The sequence below is a fragment of the Nerophis lumbriciformis genome, linkage group LG36 (genome assembly GCF_033978685.3).
Source record: "Nerophis lumbriciformis linkage group LG36, RoL_Nlum_v2.1, whole genome shotgun sequence".
Classification (NCBI taxonomy): domain Eukaryota; kingdom Metazoa; phylum Chordata; class Actinopteri; order Syngnathiformes; family Syngnathidae; genus Nerophis; species Nerophis lumbriciformis.
In genome coordinates, this window is record NC_084583.2 from 10,650,902 (window position 1) to 10,670,000 (window position 19,099).

General features: G+C 36.9%; 1 protein-coding gene across 1 annotated transcript in view; it reads left to right on the top strand.

Moving 5' to 3' along the window:
* The first annotated feature begins 4,987 nt into the window (after nucleotides 1-4,987).
* The window catches only part of LOC133576845 (putative methyltransferase NSUN7), a 102,714-nt gene continuing 88,602 nt past the window's right edge, over nucleotides 4,988-19,099 (top strand). The window contains exons 1-2 of the mRNA XM_061930188.1: nucleotides 4,988-5,120; nucleotides 5,470-5,809. Of these exons, the coding sequence (XP_061786172.1) occupies nucleotides 4,989-5,120; nucleotides 5,470-5,809 (472 nt within the window). The 5' untranslated portion in view covers nucleotide 4,988. The remainder of the gene's footprint in view (nucleotides 5,121-5,469; nucleotides 5,810-19,099) is intronic.

Consider the following 19,099-nt stretch of genomic DNA (forward strand, 5'->3'; position numbering starts at 1 on the left):
TTCTATTACATTCTTCCCTTAAATGATAATGTTTGCAGTGATTGTTTATATGTATTTTTTTATGTAAGTCGCTTTGGATAAAAGCGTCTGCCAAATACTTAAACATATATAAACACCTGAAATTCTTTATATCAGCTAAAACCACCAATCTGTTTCACTGGATTCAGAATAAAACCAAATTCTGTTTTACCCAACAATGTTAGTATTTGAATATTGTTACTTGAAGACTTATTCCTGGTTACAATTATACTGTTAAGAAAGTATTGTCTTATACTTTGCCTAAAATGAGAATGCATCATAATCAGTGGCGGCTGGTGAATTTTGTTTTAGGTGGGGCTGAAAGTTTGTAAACCAAACCCCTGTAGGGGCGTCATCCTCCCCCAGAAGATTTCTTTGTGATTTTCACATACAAATATTGAAGATCTTTGCTCCTTCTCAACTCTGTGGTAATATTATTTTCATAAAATACAACCAATAGTACATTAATGTTAAATCTTACTTGTGAAAAGTAATCCCCCGATTCCTATTTTCAACAGTCCGCTCATTTGAGCAGGAAAACGCTACCTGTCAACTGTCAGTTTAGGCTGCTCGCCGGCTCCTCATCACCACTTCAAGATGGCGGCCAAATTGCTCACGTCACAGCAACCAATGCTGCGTCTACTTATAAGATGTCTATGGTTATAACGTCATTGCAAACACGGCAATATGTTGCGTCCACTGCAGTTCGCTACCTTATTCATACTTTTTGTCAAGTGTTTTTTTTTAAGCAGGGTTGCATGAGGTACCTACACATAACGTTACGTTAGTCAATGTATCACACACAGTAACGTAACGTTAGTCAATGTATCACACACAGTAACGTAACGTTAGACGGCGGTCAGCTGCACCGCGTATTTTAGCCACCTACAAAAAGACAAACATAGTCAAATAAAGGTCAGTTAAAATGTATACTATATTAGGAATATGTGTACATATTGCATAGGCCCCTGACATCTAAAAAGTACAACTCTGTTCATTATAATGTTCATATATTTGTTATGTTTTTCATGTGTACGCACACATCAACACACATACAGTATGAGATGAGATCAATGAGATAAGGTAAGAACAGAATAGAAACTGCTGTGGAACTAGTTACAATGCAATATGTCATGGAAATACAATGTTAACACTTTTGTACAAATAAGTACAGTTGCACTTGTGTTTTCAAATGTGTTTATTCTGTAAAGGAATGAGTTACATTTTTAAAATGACTGGTTAATAGTGCTATTATGAAGTGCAATGTCACCACTATCTTTTTCCCTGCAATTTCAAATGCACTTGTTTTAATAAATAAATACAGTGTTTTAAAAGCATACACAATCTATGTAAATATATCAGTCTGTGGTTAAAACGACTTGAAAGGACTCGAAACTCAAAATGCAGGACTTGGGACTTGACTTGAGACTTTCCAGTCTTGACTTTGGACTTGACTCGGACTTGCCTGTCTTGACTCGGGACTTGACTCGAGACTTGAGGGCAAAGACTTGAGACTTACTTGTGACTTGCAAAGCAATGACTTGGTCCCACCTCTGGTATCAAGTATAGAGTTTGTAGCCATTTGTTTATTCACTCTGTCTGAAGAGTTCATAGAAAACAGCAGAATAAAAGCCTGCGTCAAACGTTTCCCGTCTGCAACTGAGTCTTCATTCTTGCCAAGTCCTAACAAATTTGCACTTAGAAATGCTATTTTCTGTCAATAATATGTAAACATTAAACTTCACTACTACTACTTTTTCAAACCAAATGTGACTAAGAGTGTCCTCTCTGAGATCGGTAGGTTGTGAGTTCAAACCCCGACCGAGTCATACCAAAGACTATAAAAACTCCCTGCTTGGCACTCGGCATCAACACTGCAAAAACTGAAATCTAAGTAAGATGAAATATGTCAAATAAGGGTGATATTTGCTTATTTTCTGTCTGATTAGATAATTCTTCTCACTAAGCAGATTTTATGTTAGTATTTTACTTTAGTTTTGGTCCTAAATCTCAGTAAGATATTACAGCTTGTTGCTGAGATTTTATGACCTATATTGAGTAAAACATGCTTGAAACTAGAATATCAACTGATGCAAAGCTGTGTCATCAACACTCACAAGTATAAACTACTTTTTTAAAGTAATCTTTTCTTACTTCAAGCATGAAAAAAAATCATGATGTCGAGTGCATATCATTATGTCAAGATAATGGCACTAGCATTTACTTAATTTAAGAATAGTTTTCAACATATTGAGCAAAAAGGTATTTTTCTTACTACCAAGAAAAGTGCACTTGTTATTAGTGAGAATATACTTATTTTAAAGGGGAACATTATCACCAGACCTATGTAAGCGTCAATATATATCTTGATGTTGCAGAAAAAAGACCATATTTTTTTTTAGCCGATTTCCGAACTCTAAATGGGTGAATTTTGGCGAATTAAACGCCTTTCTAATATTCGCTCTCGGAGCGATGACGTCACAACGTGGCGTCACATCGGGAAGCAATCCGCCATTTTCTCAAACACCGTGTCAAATCAGCTCTGTTATTTTCCGTTTTTTTGACTGTTTTCCGTACCTTGGAGACATCATGCCTCGTCGGTGTGTTGTCGGAGGGTGTAACAACACGAACAGGGACGGATTCAAGTTGCACCAGTGGCCCAAAGATGCGAAAGTGGCAAGAAATTGGACGTTTGTTCCGCACACTTTACCGACGAAAGCTATGCTACGACAGAGATGGCAAGAATGTGTGGATATCCTGCGACACTCAAAGCAGATGCATTTCCAACGATAAAGTCAAAGAAATCTGCCGCCAGACCCCCATTGAATCTGCCAGAGTGTGTGAGCAATTCAGGGACAAAGGACCTCGGTAGCACGGCAAGCAATGGCGGCAGTTTGTTCCCGCAGACGAGCGAGCTAAACCCCCTGGATGTCTTGGCTCACACGGTCCCTTATGCCACCGAAGATTATCAAGAGAAGAATATCGACCCTAGCTTCCCTGGCCTGCTGACATCAACTCCAAAACTGGACAGATCAGCTTTCAGTAAAAGAGCGCGGATGAGAGTATGTCTACAGAATATATTAATTGATGAAAATTGGCCTGTCTGCACTCTCAAAGTGCATGTTGTTGCCAAATGTATTTCATATGCTGTAAACCTAGTTCATAGTTGTTAGTTTCCTTTAATGCCAAACAAACACATACCAATCGTTGGTTAGAAGGCGATCGCCAAATTCGTCCTCGCTTTCTCCCGTGTCGCTGGCTGTCGTGTCGTTTTTGTCGGTTTCGCTTGCATACGGTTCAAACCGATATGGCTCAATAGCTTCAGTTTCTTCTTCAATTTCATTTTCGCTACCTGCCTCCACACTACAACCATCCGTTTCAATACATGCGTAATCTGTTGAATCGCTTAAGCCGCTGAAATCCGAGTCTGAATCCGAGCTAATGTCGCTATAGCTTGCTGTTCTTTCCGCCATGTTTGTTTGTGTTGGCATCACTGTGTGACATCACAGGAAAATGGACGGGTGTTTATAACGATGGTTAAAATCTGGCACTTTGAAGCTTTTTTTAGGGATATTGCGTGATGGGTAAAATTTTGAAAAAAACTTCGAAAAATATAATAAGCCACTGGGAACTGATTTTTAATGTTTTTAACCATTCTGAAATTGTGATAATGTTCCCCTTTTAAGGTATTTTTGGGTTCATTGAAGTTAGCTAATTTCTTGTTTTGGAAAGTCTTGACAAGCCGAATTTTTACTTGTTCTATTGGCAGATACTTTTGCTTAGTTCACATAAAATACCCCTTATTTTTGTATTTTTTTTCTTGTTTTTGAACACTGACTTTTTGCAGTGAAGGGTTGGAATTGGGGGTTAAATCACCAAAAATGATTCCCGGGCGCGGCCACTGTCGGAGGCAGATATTTACATATATCCGAATTTAAGTGTTACTTCTTTTTATTTCATAATCATATTATAAAACAGCTAGTGTTTTTCTACCAATTGCGGTCTTTTGGTTGTCTGCAAAACTGTGTGCTTAACCTTGAATGAGGAATGTTAGAAAGAGAGATAATGGGCATTTGTTTTGGCTAGAGAGACATGACTGCCAGGGACTTAAGAGGGGAGAGGGTTTTTCGGGGGGGGGGGGGGGGGGTAGACCATCTTGGCGGCGCGATAGAATGTTCTATGCTGGACTGGTCTCAATGTATATATGCAAAGCTTTGCAAATATATTACAAAATACCTATTCTGTCTCTGGTGGTTTTTCTACTCAGCTTTAAGTGTCGTAAAGAGCTTGGGAGTGACTTGTGACTTGAATTCCCTGGGAGGAACAACTGGTCCAAAACACAACACCACTGCTCCCCTCACCTCCCAGGGGGTGAACAAGGGGATGGGTTAAATGCAGAGGACACATTTCACCACACCCAGTCATTGGTACTTAGACTTTAACTTCACTTAAAAAGTCCAAGTGCAATCAAAGCACTTTCTACTTCCTGTTTTTTTTAAATGTTATAATTTACATTTATTTTATTTGTCATATAACTATTTTGAAATATTTTTTTTTACAGATTATGTTCAAGAAATATTTGCAATATGTATGTTTTAGTAAAAATATATGGTACACCTGCATCACATTCAATTTCATTTATGTCCTGACCTTTATTTAACAGCAGAGGGCGCTGTCGTGCCACGTCCCACTCAGTGTTAATGGTGGGCGGCCTCGGCAGTGTATTTTAAACCGCATGTTCTTTGACAGGGATGCATCAGAATACACACAAAATAACTCAATTTGGGCTCACAAAACGTAAACATTTAAGTTTTTTGTGTTAATGTGAAGATTATACTTCATTAGGAAATATATATCTGATAGTTGCATCCATATTTTGTTTGTTTTGTTCTGTTTATAACCTTTTTGTGTGCAGGCAGGTACTGCACAAGCGGCAAGTTTTAGTGTCATGTTGGTGTGCTGATGCTGCGATGTTTACGAGGGGCAGCTTTGTGTCACAGGCGACTCCAAATCTGCCAGCTGCGCCCCTGCAATCCTCTTTTTTTTGTTTCTTTCTCCCACCCTCAAGTTTTGGAACTGGCTTGCTGCTGCATCTGATTAAGGTTGGTGTTATTTCCTATGACTTTTCCTTCGACGTCACGACAGTTATTACCAAGTACATGCAAAGTTGGAGGAGACGCATTCTTGATTCGACCCGCGGTTGCCATGGAGATTGCGGCGCGTCAATTTGTAAATGCAAACATTGCAGGAAGCGAAGGTTTCAGGAATTTAATGGCTCATGCTCGACCAATTTAATACCGTCAAGGTGCCAGAAACATGGTTGCTGTACTGCATGGATTATTGCACATTTTTGTGTCATATTTTTTTTCCATCCCCGTAATAAACTACAGAATAATTAAATTGTCTTACTGTATCTTCAATCCCTCAAACTGTTTTCTATAATAATTTCAGATGTCTAAGCCGACCCAAAGGGATAAAACAAGAAAAGTCATCGGTCTGCGGCGTCATAAAGCCTCCAAATTGAAAACAAAACCAACTTTGGACCCCCAACCTGCTGTGTGTGAACCGCCCCCGGACAATGGTGAAGAAGTCGTCACCACCGGCCGAGGTCAAGATGCTTTTTCGGACAAGGTCTACCTGCTGGCGTCGGCCATCTTCCAGAACCATCACCGGGAGAAGCCTGCGTCTCGCCAACTGGTGAAATACGGCAAAGAGAGGGGGCTTCTTTTGCCTCACGTTGAACCTGAGATGAGACGTCCCGCGTATGAACTGGCCTTCAACGCACTTAAATGTAAGTAGCTTATCTCATTTACAAACCCCGTTTCCATATGAGTTGGGAAATTGTGTTGGATGTAAATATAAACGGAATACAATGATTTGCAAATCATTTTCAACCCAGATTCAATTGAATGCACTACAAAGACAACATATTTGATGTTCAAACTCATAAACTTTATTTTTTTTTTAGAATTTCATGGCTGCAACACGTGCCAAAGTACGGGAAAGGGCATGTTCACCACTGTGTTACATGGCCTTTCCTTTTAACAACACTCAGTTAACGTTTGGGAACTGAGGAGACACATTTTCTAAGCTTCTCAGGTGGAATTCTTTCCCATTCTTGCTTGATGTACAGCTTAAGTTGTTCAACAGTCCGGGGATCTCCGTTGTGGTATGTTAGGCTTCATAATACGCCACACATTTTCAATGGGAGACAGGTCTGGACTACCGGCAGGCCAGTCTAGTACCCGCACTCTTTTACTATGAAGCCACGTTGATGTAACACGTGGCTTGGCATTGTCTTGCTGAAATAAGCAGGGGCGTCCATGGTAACGTTGCTTGGATGGCAACATATGTTGCTCCAAAACCTGTATGTACCTTTCAGCATTAATGGCGCCTTCACAGATGTGTAAGTTACCCATGTCTTGGGCACTAATACACCCCCATACCATCATAGATGCTGGCTTTTCAACTTTGCGCCTATAACAATCCGGGTGGTTCTTTTCCTCTTTGGTCCGGAGGACACGACGTCCACAGTTTCCAAAAACAATTTGAAATGTGGACTCGTCAGACCACAGAACACTTTTCCACTTTGTATCAGTCCATCTTAGATGAGCTCAGGCCCAGCGAAGCCGACGGCGTTTCAGGGTGTTGTTGATAAACGGTTTTCGCCTTGCATAGGAGAGTTTTAACTTGCACTTACAGATGTAGCGACCAACTGTAGTTACTGACAGTGGGTTTCTGAAGTGTCCCTGAGCCCATGTGGTGATATCCTTTACACACTGATGTCGCTTGTTGATGCAGTACAGCCTGAGGGATCGAAGGTCACGGGCTTAGCTGCTTACGTGCAGTGATTTCTCCAGATTCTCTGAACCCTTTGATGATATTACGGACCGTAGATGGTGAAATCCCTAAATTCCTTGCAATAGCTGGTTGAGGAAGGTTTTTCTTAAACTGTTCAACAATTTGCTCACACATTTGTTGACAAAGTGGTGACCCTCACCCCATCCTTGTTTGTGAATGACTGAGCATTTCATGGAATCTACTTTTATACCCAATCATGGCACCCACCTGTTCCCAATTTGCCTGTTCACCTGTGGGATGTTCCAAATAAGTGTTTGATGAGCATTACTCAACTTTATCAGTATTTATTGCCACCTTTCCCAACTTCTTTGTCACGTGTTGCTGGCATCAAATTCTAAAGTTAATGATTATTTGCAAAGAAAAAAAAAAGTTTATCAGTTTGAACATCAAATATGTTGTCTTTGTAGCATATTCAACTGAATATGGGTTGAAAAGGATTTGCAAATCATTGTATTCCGTTTATATTTACATCTAACACAATTTCCCAACTCATATGGAAACGGGGTTTGTAAATCCAATCCACTCCACTTTCAATTCACTTTATTTGTATAGCACGTTTAAACAACAAAAATGTTTCCAGAGTGCTGCACAACAATACTAAAAACAATATTCAAATATTATCCTAAGCCCCAACAATGACTGAATAAAAAACAACAAATAAGTAAATATAAAAACAATATAAAAATGATTAAAAAAAATCCAATCAATAGCTTAGGCAAAACTAAATGTATTATAATATTTGTTAATACATTTTTTATCGATATTTATACTATGATTTTAAATAGTTATTTTGTGTTATTTTTTTAGGTGTAATTTCATTTCATTGTGTTAGTCACTTTCTTTGTTTGCTTAATGTTATCGGATTGTGTCGTTTGCATTTGTTGTGGCACTTTTTGGCCACCGTACTTCGGGTTCCGTATGCAACTAAGTACCGTATATTTCGGACTATAAGGCGCACTTAAAATCATTTTTTCCCCTCAAAAGTTGACAGTGCTCCTAATAACCCGGTGCGCCTAATGTACGGAATAATTCTGGTTTTGCTTACCGACCTCGAAGCAATTTTATTTGGTACATGGTGAAATGATAAGTGTGACCAGTAGATGGCAGTCATACACAAGAGATATGTATAGACTGCACTATGATGGCAATATGACTCAAGTAAACAACACCAACATTTCATATGTTCCATTGAAAATATAGAACAATATGCACAGCGCTCAAAAATCTATCCTAATGTTTTAGTAGGATTTTGGTAAGCTATGAAGGATTGTACTGTGCCTCAACATAGGAGTATTATTATGGTGTGTGTGTATAAGGTAAGACATATTATCTGGTGTTCTGTGTCACAATATTATGCAAAACCAACTTTTCTTACCTTCTGATACCTGCTGATCTGTATTTGGGATCTGCATACGTCCTGAAAACTTGCGCGCATCCGCCTTTGTAGTCCGTAGTCGATAATCTTCTTCTTTTTGTCTATCTTCTTGTTATGGGACATTGACCCTCCACTGTTGCCATTTCTAATATAAAGTAGTGTAAAGTTCTTACTTATATCTGTCAGTAAACTCGCCATGAAAGTGCTAAAACATACCGGTGTAGTGAGTTTACATTATCCACCCAAGGAACTTTAGTTATTAGAATTCCGGTCGGAAATTTTTACCAAAGAACCACCATTACATGTCATGTAGACCACAAGGAAGTCTTTTACATTTAGAAAAAATAATAATAATATGACTCCTTTTAATGTGCTCTATAATCCGGTGCGCCTTTTGTATGAAAAAAGGTAGAAAATAGACCATTCATTGGTTGTGCGCCTTATAATCCGGTGCGCCCTATGGTCCGGAAAATTTGGTAGTTTATATTGACAAATGTCATGTTTTAGACAGCAATATTGTTCAATTAAGGACACCTATTCTGTATGTCTAGCTTGTGTGCTATTGTGTGCTTAGCTGTTGTGTAGTTGCTAGCTCTCAGTAGTTTACATCCCATTACTGTATGTTTTACTTTTTTTTAAATGACTAATAATGAATGTGCCCTCTACAGACTCATGGGATATTGCTTGTGTCCAAGAATATATACATGAACTTGCAGATGTCAAGCACTTCAAATTTTAAAAAAGTACTTGAAAACCATATCTAATTTTAAAATAAAAATATTGTATTAATTTAACATTTTTAAGTTTTAGGTTTTAAATGTATCTTCATTTTTCCTTTTCCCTTTGGAAGTTTGTTAATTTATTTAAAATGTAAATGAAATGTAATAGTAATGTTTAATGATTTATGTTTAATATTTAATGTATTCAATAATTGTATTTTTGATTTTAAATGATTTTTTAATTTCAAATTTTAAGTTAAAAGGTTTGTTTTAAATGTTTTTATTTATATTTTTTGAATTTTACATTCAATTAACAATGTATTTTCATTTATTTAATTGTATTTTCATTTTTGATTTAATTTTTATGAAATTTTATTTAATTGTATTTAATTTTAAGACATGATTTATTATTAAGATTTAAGTAAAACTATCGACAGCAACGTTCTATTTAATATAATTTGAGGATGTTAATGAATAGAAATGGATGCATTAATACTGATGGGCAAGATGGAAGAAAAAACTATAATCACCAGCGGGAATTCCATGTGATGTATAATATTTTATTAATTGAACATTTTTAAGGTTTATGTTTTGAATGTATTTTATCTTATTTTTCCCTTTCCCTTTGGAAGTCTAATGTTAATTTATTTAACAATTAAAGTAAATTAAATTTAATAGTTATATTACATTGTTTATGATTAATATTTCATGTATTGAATAATATTTTTAATATGATTTTTTAATTCAATTTTTTTAATTTAAAATGTTTTAAGTGTTTTAATTTCTATTTTTTGAGTTTTACATTCAATTAATAATTGTATTTTAATATTTAATTTAAATAAATAAAAATGTATTTGATTTTAAGACATAATTTATTTATTAAGTAAAACTATCGACAGCAACATTGTATTTAATATAATTTGAAGATGTTAATGAATAGAAATGGATGTATTAATACTGATGGTGGGCAAGATGGAAAAAACAACACTATAATTACCAGCGGGAATTCCATGTGATGTATAATAATTTATTAATTGAACATTTTTAAGTTTTATGTTTTGAATGTATTTTTTTTAATTTTCTCCTTTCCCTTTGGACGTCTAATGTTAATTTATTTAACAATTAAATAAATTAAATTTGATAGTAATATTCAATTTTTTATGTTTAATATTTCATGTATTGAATAATTGTATTTTTAAAATGATTTTAAAATTTCAAATTTTTAATTTAAAATCTTCGTTTTAATTGTTTTAATTTCAATTAATATTGTATTTTTATTTATTTAATTGTATTTTCATATTTAATTTAATTTATTTTAAGACATAATTTATTGCTTTATTAAGATTTATTAAGTAAAACTATCGGCAGCAACGTTCTATTTAATATTATTTGAGGATGTTAATGAATAGAAATGGATGTATTAATACTGATGGGCAAGATGGAAGAAAAAACAATACTATAATCACCAGCGGGAGTTCCATGTGATATATAATATTTTATTAATTGAACATTTAAAATTTTTAGGGTTTAAATGTATTTTTTTATTTTTCCCTTTCCCTTTGGACGTCTGTTAATTTAACAATTCAAGTAAATTAAATGTAATAGTAATATTACATTTTTGATGTTTAATATTTCATGTATTGAATAATTATATTTTTTTAAATTTAAAATGTTTAATTTAAAATGTTTGTTTTAAATGTTTTTTTATTTTTTTTATTTTACATTCAATTAATAATGTATTTTCATTTATTTAATTGTATTTTCATATTTAATTTAATTACATTACATTTTATTTTAAGAAATATCTTTTTTTTATTTTTATTAAATGGTAAATGGTAAATGGGTTGTACTTGTATAGCGCTTTTCTACCTTCAAGGTACTCAAAGCGCTTTGACAGTATTTCCACATTCACCCATTCACACACTGATGGCGGGAGCTGCCATGCAAGGCGCTAACCAGCAGCCATAAGGTTTAAAAAGTAAAACTATCGACAGCAACATTCTATTTAATATAATTTGAGGATGTTAATGAATAGACATGGATGTATTAATACTGATGATGGGCAAGATGGAAGAAAAAAACAACGCTATAATCACCAGCGGGAATTCCATGGGATATATAATATTTTATTAATTGAACATTTTTAAGTTTTAGGTTTTAAATGTATTTTTTTTTTTTCCCTTTCCCTTTGGACGTCTGTTAATTTATTTAACAAAGTAAATTAAATTTAATAATAATATTACATTTTTGATGTTTAATATTTCATGTATTAAATATTTGTATTTTTAAAATGATTTTTAAATTTCAAATTTTTAATTTCAAATGTTTGTTTTAAATGTTTTTATTTATATTTTTTGAATTTTACATTCAAAGAATGTATTTTCATTTATTTAATTGTATTTTCATATTTAATTTAATTACATTATATTTTATTTTATTTTAAGAAATATCATTTATTTTTTTATTAAGGTTTAAAAAGTAAAACTATCGACAGCAACATTCTATTTAATATAATTTGAGGATGTTAATGAATAGACATGGATGTATTAATACTGATGGGCAAGATGGAAGAAAAAAAACAACACTATAATCACCAGCGGGAATTCCATGTGATGCTTCTGATCAGTTTGTGTCATGGTGTGTTATCTGCAGTGAGGGTGGGGCTTTAATCGCCATGGTGATAAGGGCAGAGAGGGTGGCTGGGATCGATGTAATGTGTTAGTAGATGAAGAGGAGGCGTGTAGTGGGAACACCCTCATAGCGGGAAATGATTTTGCTCTCCATCCACTGAGCCATGACATCATCACAGGTATCAGCATCACATGTCACACATTAGTGCAGGTCCTTTTACTCACAGGATGTAGTAACTTCCCCGTGTAGGATGATCACATATTATTTAGCCTTTATACTGCCAAAAAGATGAGATTATGCTCATGCAACATTAATGGGACATATGTGAGTCGCAGTGAATGCTAAATATAATGCTGAATATAAGAGATTGTAAGAAGGCGGGGCCACTACTGTTATAGAATACATGCATTATAATGTGACCTGGATACTGCTTTGATGAATGGAACATGGAGTGATATCTTCTTATTCATGCACACACGGAATCGTTTTTCAACTCTAGCGGCAACGTAGTTTGTCTCCTTTATGTATGCGCACTGGCCCAGGCGAGATAAAATGAATGTATATGATTTAGAAACCACATTGTTCCCAATATAGTTTGTTTGATTAGTCAAAAGTATGTCTTTATTGTCAAATATCCCTGCACTTTTGTCCATGACGTGTATGCACTGGATCATTGATGGCTCTTCTGATGCAAAGTAGTAAAATACCAATGAGCTGAGGTATTGATCTTTGAGGACATATCTTATCAATACAGTACCAATTACCGGTACCTGGGAATCGATACGGTACTCAATAGTACCAATTTTTGGTACTTTTGTGTGTGTGTGTGTGTGTGTGTGTCTGTGTCTGTGTCTGTGTCTGTGTCTGTGTCTGTGTGTCTGTGTGTGTGTGTGTGTGTGTATATATATATATATATATATGTGTGTGTATATATGTGTATATATGTATGTATGCATATATATATGTATGTATATATATATATATATGTGTGTATGTATATACTGTATGTATATGTGTGTATGTATATACTGTATATATATATATATATATATATATATGTATGTATATATATATGTATGTATATAGATGTATATGTTTATATATATATATATATGTATATGTATGTGTGTGTGTATATATATATACTGTATATGTGTGTGTGTGTATGTATATATACTGTATATATATGTGTGTGTGTGTGCATATATACTGTATATATGTGTGTGTGTGTATATATACTGTATATATGTGTGTGTGTGTGTACATGTATGTGTATATATATGTGTATATATAGCTTGCACAAGTGGCAAAAAAGAGTGAGATAGTTGAGGAATGCTCATCAAAGACTTATTTAGAACATCCCACAGGTGAACCGGCAAATTGGGAACAGGTGGGTGCCATGATTGGGTATAAAAGCAGCTTCCATGAAATGCTCAGTCATTCACAAACGGGCGTGGTTAGGGGCGTGGTTAAGAGGGGAGGAGTATATTTACAGCTAGAATTCACCAAGTCAAGTATTTCATATATATATATATATATATATATATATATATATATATGTATATGTATTTGTATATGCATATGTATATAAAAGAAATACTTGACTTTCAGTGAATTCTAGCTATATATATATATATATATATATATATATATATATATATATATATATATATATATATATTTTATATGTATATATAAATAAAAGAAATACATGAATTTCAGTGTTCATTTATTTACACATATACACACATAACACTCATCTACTCATTGTTGAGTTAAGGGTTAAATTGTCCATCCTTGTTCTATTCTCTGTCACTATTTTTCGAACCATGCTGAACACCCTCTCTGATGATGCATTGATGTGTGGCACGCACAAAAGTGCTTTCATCAAATGCAGTCTGGAATCTTCCATCTCTCCCTAGCATGGCCCAAAACCGGTCAATCTTTGCTTCCTGAGGAAGATCTTCAGCGCCAAGCACTTGGTAGTCCACTATTTCTTCCCGGAAGCTATCCAGGTCCAATCGCAGCTGCGGCTTGGAACTTACAAGCTGTTATGAGAGTAGCGTATGTGTGTGTGTGGCCCTTTTAATAGGTGAGCATGTGAGGTGAGTGATGTCAGTGAGTGTGTGGGCGAGAGAAGAGAGGGAGCGGTAGCGTGAGTGCGGGCGGGGACTAGTTTGTTTTGTGTTGGATTGGCTGTGTGCAAGCAATCAATAAAGCAAGATTTGCAACTAATCGCCGGACTCAGGCAGGAAAGGTGCAACAAAGCGTATTTCTTCATCTTACTACTCGTCGTCGGCGTCGCCATGGTTGTATCTTCCTCGTTCTTCTGCTTGTGTGCGCAGTTGTGCACTGCACTCTCTAAAAGCCGTATATGTTATTGATGTTATAGATGGCAGTATTGTCCTGTTTAAGAGTGTCACAACATTGCTGTTTACGGCAGACGAACTGCTTTACGGTAGACGAAAACGTGACTGCTGTTGTTGTGTGTTGTTACCGCGCTGGGAGGACGTTAATGAAACTGCCTAACAATAAACCCACATAAGAAACCAAGAACTCGCCCTCGATCATTCTACAGTTATAATGTGATCGGGCAGGCACGCTGTTTATATTGTGGGAAAGCGGACTCAGGCCCCCTCCAGCTCCGCCTGAATTTCGGGAGATTTTCGGGAGAAAATTTGTCCCGGGAGGTTTTCGGGAGAGGCGCTGAATTTCGGGAGTCTCTCGGAAAATCCGGGAGGGTTGGCAAGTATGCTCTTCTTTCTGTCCTTCCCCTCCTCTACCCACCCAAAAAAAAAACAGTCACATGACCGCGCGACTGCCGTACTGCGACTGGAGACGATCTTTAGACTTTGTGCCTGCTTGGATTTAGAGCCCGACGGAGAAAAGTCTTTCTGTGCGTGTCCTAAGCCTCAGCAAATATTCATCGTCGCCATTTCCAGCGTAGAGGTGGCGATAATAACCTGCAATTTATGACGTGATGTCCTCTTTTTTTGGGAGGAGCTGCTCCGCAGTGATTCACGCACGGTCGGGTGTAACGACGTGGAAAGCGGCCCGGCGGAAAGGTGTTCTTTGACCACAGTCGCCATCACTCAGGGCTTCTATGCGGGAACATCGGCAGTCAGCGCTGCTGTGTAAATGTGTCATCTGTGAATGATTAAAAGATAAATATTCTTTATATTTGACTCAACATGCTGCTTGTGTTTACTGCCGCCACCCTCCAGCTTCACCACTCCCTCCTGGCTAACTCTGCATTTATGGGTCCTTTTCCCACAGCTTTATCTTTGCAGCAATGCCCACCGTTGGAAATTGTGGGTACAGTGTTTCTATTTAATGCAGAGCAGCGTCATTGTGTAAAGATACATCTACTTTATAGTCCTATTGGACAATACTGGCTGCGTGTTGAGCATTTGTATAAGAATAGTAACCTTTACAAACCCCGTTTCCATATGAGTTGGGAAATTGTGTTAGATGTAAATATAAACGGAATACAATGATTTGCAAATCCTTTTCAACCCATATTCAGTTGAATATGCTACAAAGACAACATGTTGTTGTTTTTTTGCAAATAATCATTAACTTTAGAATTTGATGCCAGCAACACGTGACAAAGAAGTTGGGAAAGGTGGCAATAAATACTGATAAAGTTGAGGAATGCTCATCAAACACTTATTTGGAACATCCCACAGGTGTGCAGGCAAATTGGGAACAGGTGGGTGCCATGATTGGGTATAAAAGTAGATTCACAAACAAGGATGGGGCGAGGGTCACCGCTTTGTCAACAAATGCGTGAGCTAATTGTTGAACAGTTTAAGAAAAACCTTTCTCAACCAGCTATTGCAAGGAATTTAGGGATTTCACCATCTATGCTCCGTAATATCATCAAAGGGTTCAGAGAATCTGGAGAAATCACTGCACGTAAGCAGCTAAGCCCGTGACCTTCGATCCCTCAGGCTGTACTCCATCAACAAGCGACATCAGTGTGTAAAGGATATCACCACATGGGCTCAGGGACACTTCAGAAACCCACTGTCAGTAACTACAGTTGGTGGCTACATCTGTAAGTGCAAGTTAAAACTCTCCTATGCAAGGCGAAAACTGTTTATCAACAACACCCAGAAACGCTGTCGGCTTCGCTGGGCCTGAGCTCATCTAAGATGGACTGATACAAAGTGGAAAAGTGTTCTGTGGTCTGACGAGTCCACATTTCAAATTGTTTTTGGAAACTGTGGATGACGTGTCCTCCGGACCAAAGAGGAAAAGAACCATCCGGATTGTTATAAGCGCAAAGTTGAAAAGCCAGCATGTGTGATGGTATGGGGGTGTATTAGTGCCCAAGACATGGGTAACTTACACATCTGTGAAGGCGCCATTAATGCTGAAAGGTACATACAGGTTTTGGAGCAACATATGTTGCCATCCAAGCAACGTTACCATGGACGCCCCTGCTTATTTCAGCAAAACAATGCCAAGCCACGTGTTACATCAACGTGGCTTCATAGTAAAAGAGTGCGGGTACTAGACTGGCCTGCCTGTAGTCCAGACCTGTCTCCCATTGAAAATGTGTGGCGCATTATGAAGTCTAAAATACCACAACGGAGACCCCCGGACTGTTGAACAACTTAAACTGTACATCAAGCAAGAATGGGAAAGAATTCCACCTGAGAAGCTTAAAAAATGTGTCTCCTCAGTTCCCAAACGTTTACTGAGTGTTGTTAAAAAGGAAAGGCCATGTAACACATTGGTGAACATGCCCTTTCCCAACTACTTTGGCACTTTTTGCAGCCATGAAATTCTAAGTTAATTATTATTTGCAAAAAAAGATATAGTTTACGAGTTTGAACATCAAATATGTTGTCTTTGTAGCATATTCAACTGAATATGGGTTGAAAAGGATTTGCAAATCATTCTATTCCGTTTATATTTACATCTAACACAATTTCCCAACTCATATGGAAACGGGGTTTGTATGTTGCTATCAACGCTGTGCACTGACTACACTAAAGTATATTACGTACAAATCCCGAAACCAGTGAAGTTGGCACGTTGTGTAAATGATAAATAAAAACAGAATACAATGATTTGCAAATCCTTTTCCACTTATATTCAATTGAATGGACTGCAAAGACAAGATACTTCATGTTCACACTGGCAAACTTTGGTATTTTTTTCATATAATCATTAACTTAGAATTGAATGGCAGCAACGCATTGCAAAAAAGTTGTCACAGGAGCATTTTTACCACTGTGTTACATGGCCTTTCCTTTTAACAACACTCAGTAAACGTTTGGGAACTGAGGAGACACATTTTTTAAGCTACTCAGGTGGAATTATTTCCCATTCTTGCTTGATGTACAGCTTAAGTTGTTCAACAGTCCGGGGGTCTCCGTTGTGGTATTTTAGGCTTCGTAATGCGCCACACATTTTCAATGGGAGACAGGTCTGGACTACAGGCAGGCCAGTCTAGTACCCGCACTCTTTTACTATGAAGCCACATTGTTGTAACATATGGTTTGGCATTGTCTTGCTGAAATAAGCAGGGGCGTCCATGATAACGTTGCTTGGATGGCAACATATGTTGCTCCAAAACCTGTATGTACCTTTCCGCATTAATGGTGCCTTCACAGATGTGTAAGTTACCCATGTCTTGGGCACTAATACACCCCCATACCATCACAGATGCTGGCTTTTCAACTTTGCGCCTATAACAATCCGGATGGTTCTTATCCTCTTTGTTCCGGAGGACACGACGTCCACAAAACAATTTGAAATGTGGACTCGTCAGACCACAGAACAATTTTCCACTTTGCATCAGTCCATCTTAGATGAGCTTGGGCCCAGCAAAGCCGGCGGGCGTTTCTGGGTGTTGTTGATAAATGCCTTTCGCTTTGCATAGAGTTTTAACTTGCACTTACAGATATAGCGACCTACTGTGGTTACTGACAGTGGTTTTCTAAAGTGGTCCTGAGCCCATGTGGTGATATCCTTTACAAACTGATGTCGCTTTTCGATGCAGTACCCCCTGAGGGCTCTAAGGTCCATAATATCGCATATGTGCAGTGATTTCTACAGATTCTCTGAACCTTTTGATGATATTACGGAGCGTATATGGTGAAATCCCTAAATTCCTTGCAATAGCTGGTTGAGAAATGTTCTTCTTAAACTGTTCGACATTTTTCTCATGCATTTGTTGACAAAGTGGTGACCCTCGCCCCATCCTTGTTTGTGAATGACTGAGCATTTCATGGAATCTACTTTTATACCCAATCATGGCACCCACCTGTTCCCAATTTGCCTGTTCACCTGGGGGATGTTCCAAATAAGTGTTTGATGAGCACTCCTCCACTTTATCACTCTTTTTTGCCACTTGTGCCAGCTTTTTTGAAACATGTTGCAGGCATCAAATTCCAAATGAGCTAATATTTTCAAAAAATAACAAAGTTTAGCCGTTTGAACGTTAAATATCTTGTCTTTGCAGTCTATTCAATTGAATATAAGTTGAAATGGATTAGCAAATCATTGTATTCTGTTTTTATTTATCATTTACACAACGTGACAACTTCACTGGTTTTGGGTTTTGTATAATGTATGCGCATAATGAACATGAATAATCTATTTGCACAGGCATCCAATTGTAAGTTTTTAATCACTAATAGTATCCATTGATGTCCCAGTTTCCCAGTTAAATGCATATTTAGAAATCCCAACACTAAAGAAAGTAGTTTTGATGATAAACTCCGCTATCCTGTCACATAAATGTGCTTTAAAGGGCTTCATCCCGACAGTGCAGGCAATTTTTTCCCCCACACTCACTCCCCGTGAATACAATCATGGGAATAAACGAGGCAAATGAGTAATGGATTAACGCTAATTAAGCCCCAAATAAGCGTTTAATCACAGGCAATTAACCTCAGCCTAATTGAATTGTCTTTTTAAATTGAATTAGGAGCGTTTGGAGAGGCCAGTCTCTGTTTTGTGCACACAGTCTCGTCACGCGATGAAGTGGTGCCTCTCCAGTTTTTGGCTGGTGAGCCGTTCTCAAACGTTCAACAAAAAAAGTTGAACTGCTTTTTTGCTGTATGTCAACTCTTTTGACCTATGCCCAGACGCAGATGAGGAATAATCTCCCTTTTATTTATTAGTATTATTTTATTCTATTTTTATTTTATTATATATTATTTTTATTATTATTTAATTTTAATTTTAATTTTATTATTATATATTTTTTTATATATATCTGTCTGTCACTGGCCTCGTATGTGTGTGTGTGTGTGTGTGTGAGAATGTGTCTGTCTTTGTCGTCTCACTTGTTATATAATTGTGCCATTTGTCCCTCGTTAGTGGGACCTGAGTGGGGTGGGAGGGTGGGTGGGTGGTTTGGGTTTTAAGAGAAAGGGTGTGAATCATTTACTGACTTTAAAATTGTACTGTTTCGACTTGCACTTTTTTCTGTCTATTTGAAAATGCCAATAAAAAAAGTTGGAAAAAAAAAAAA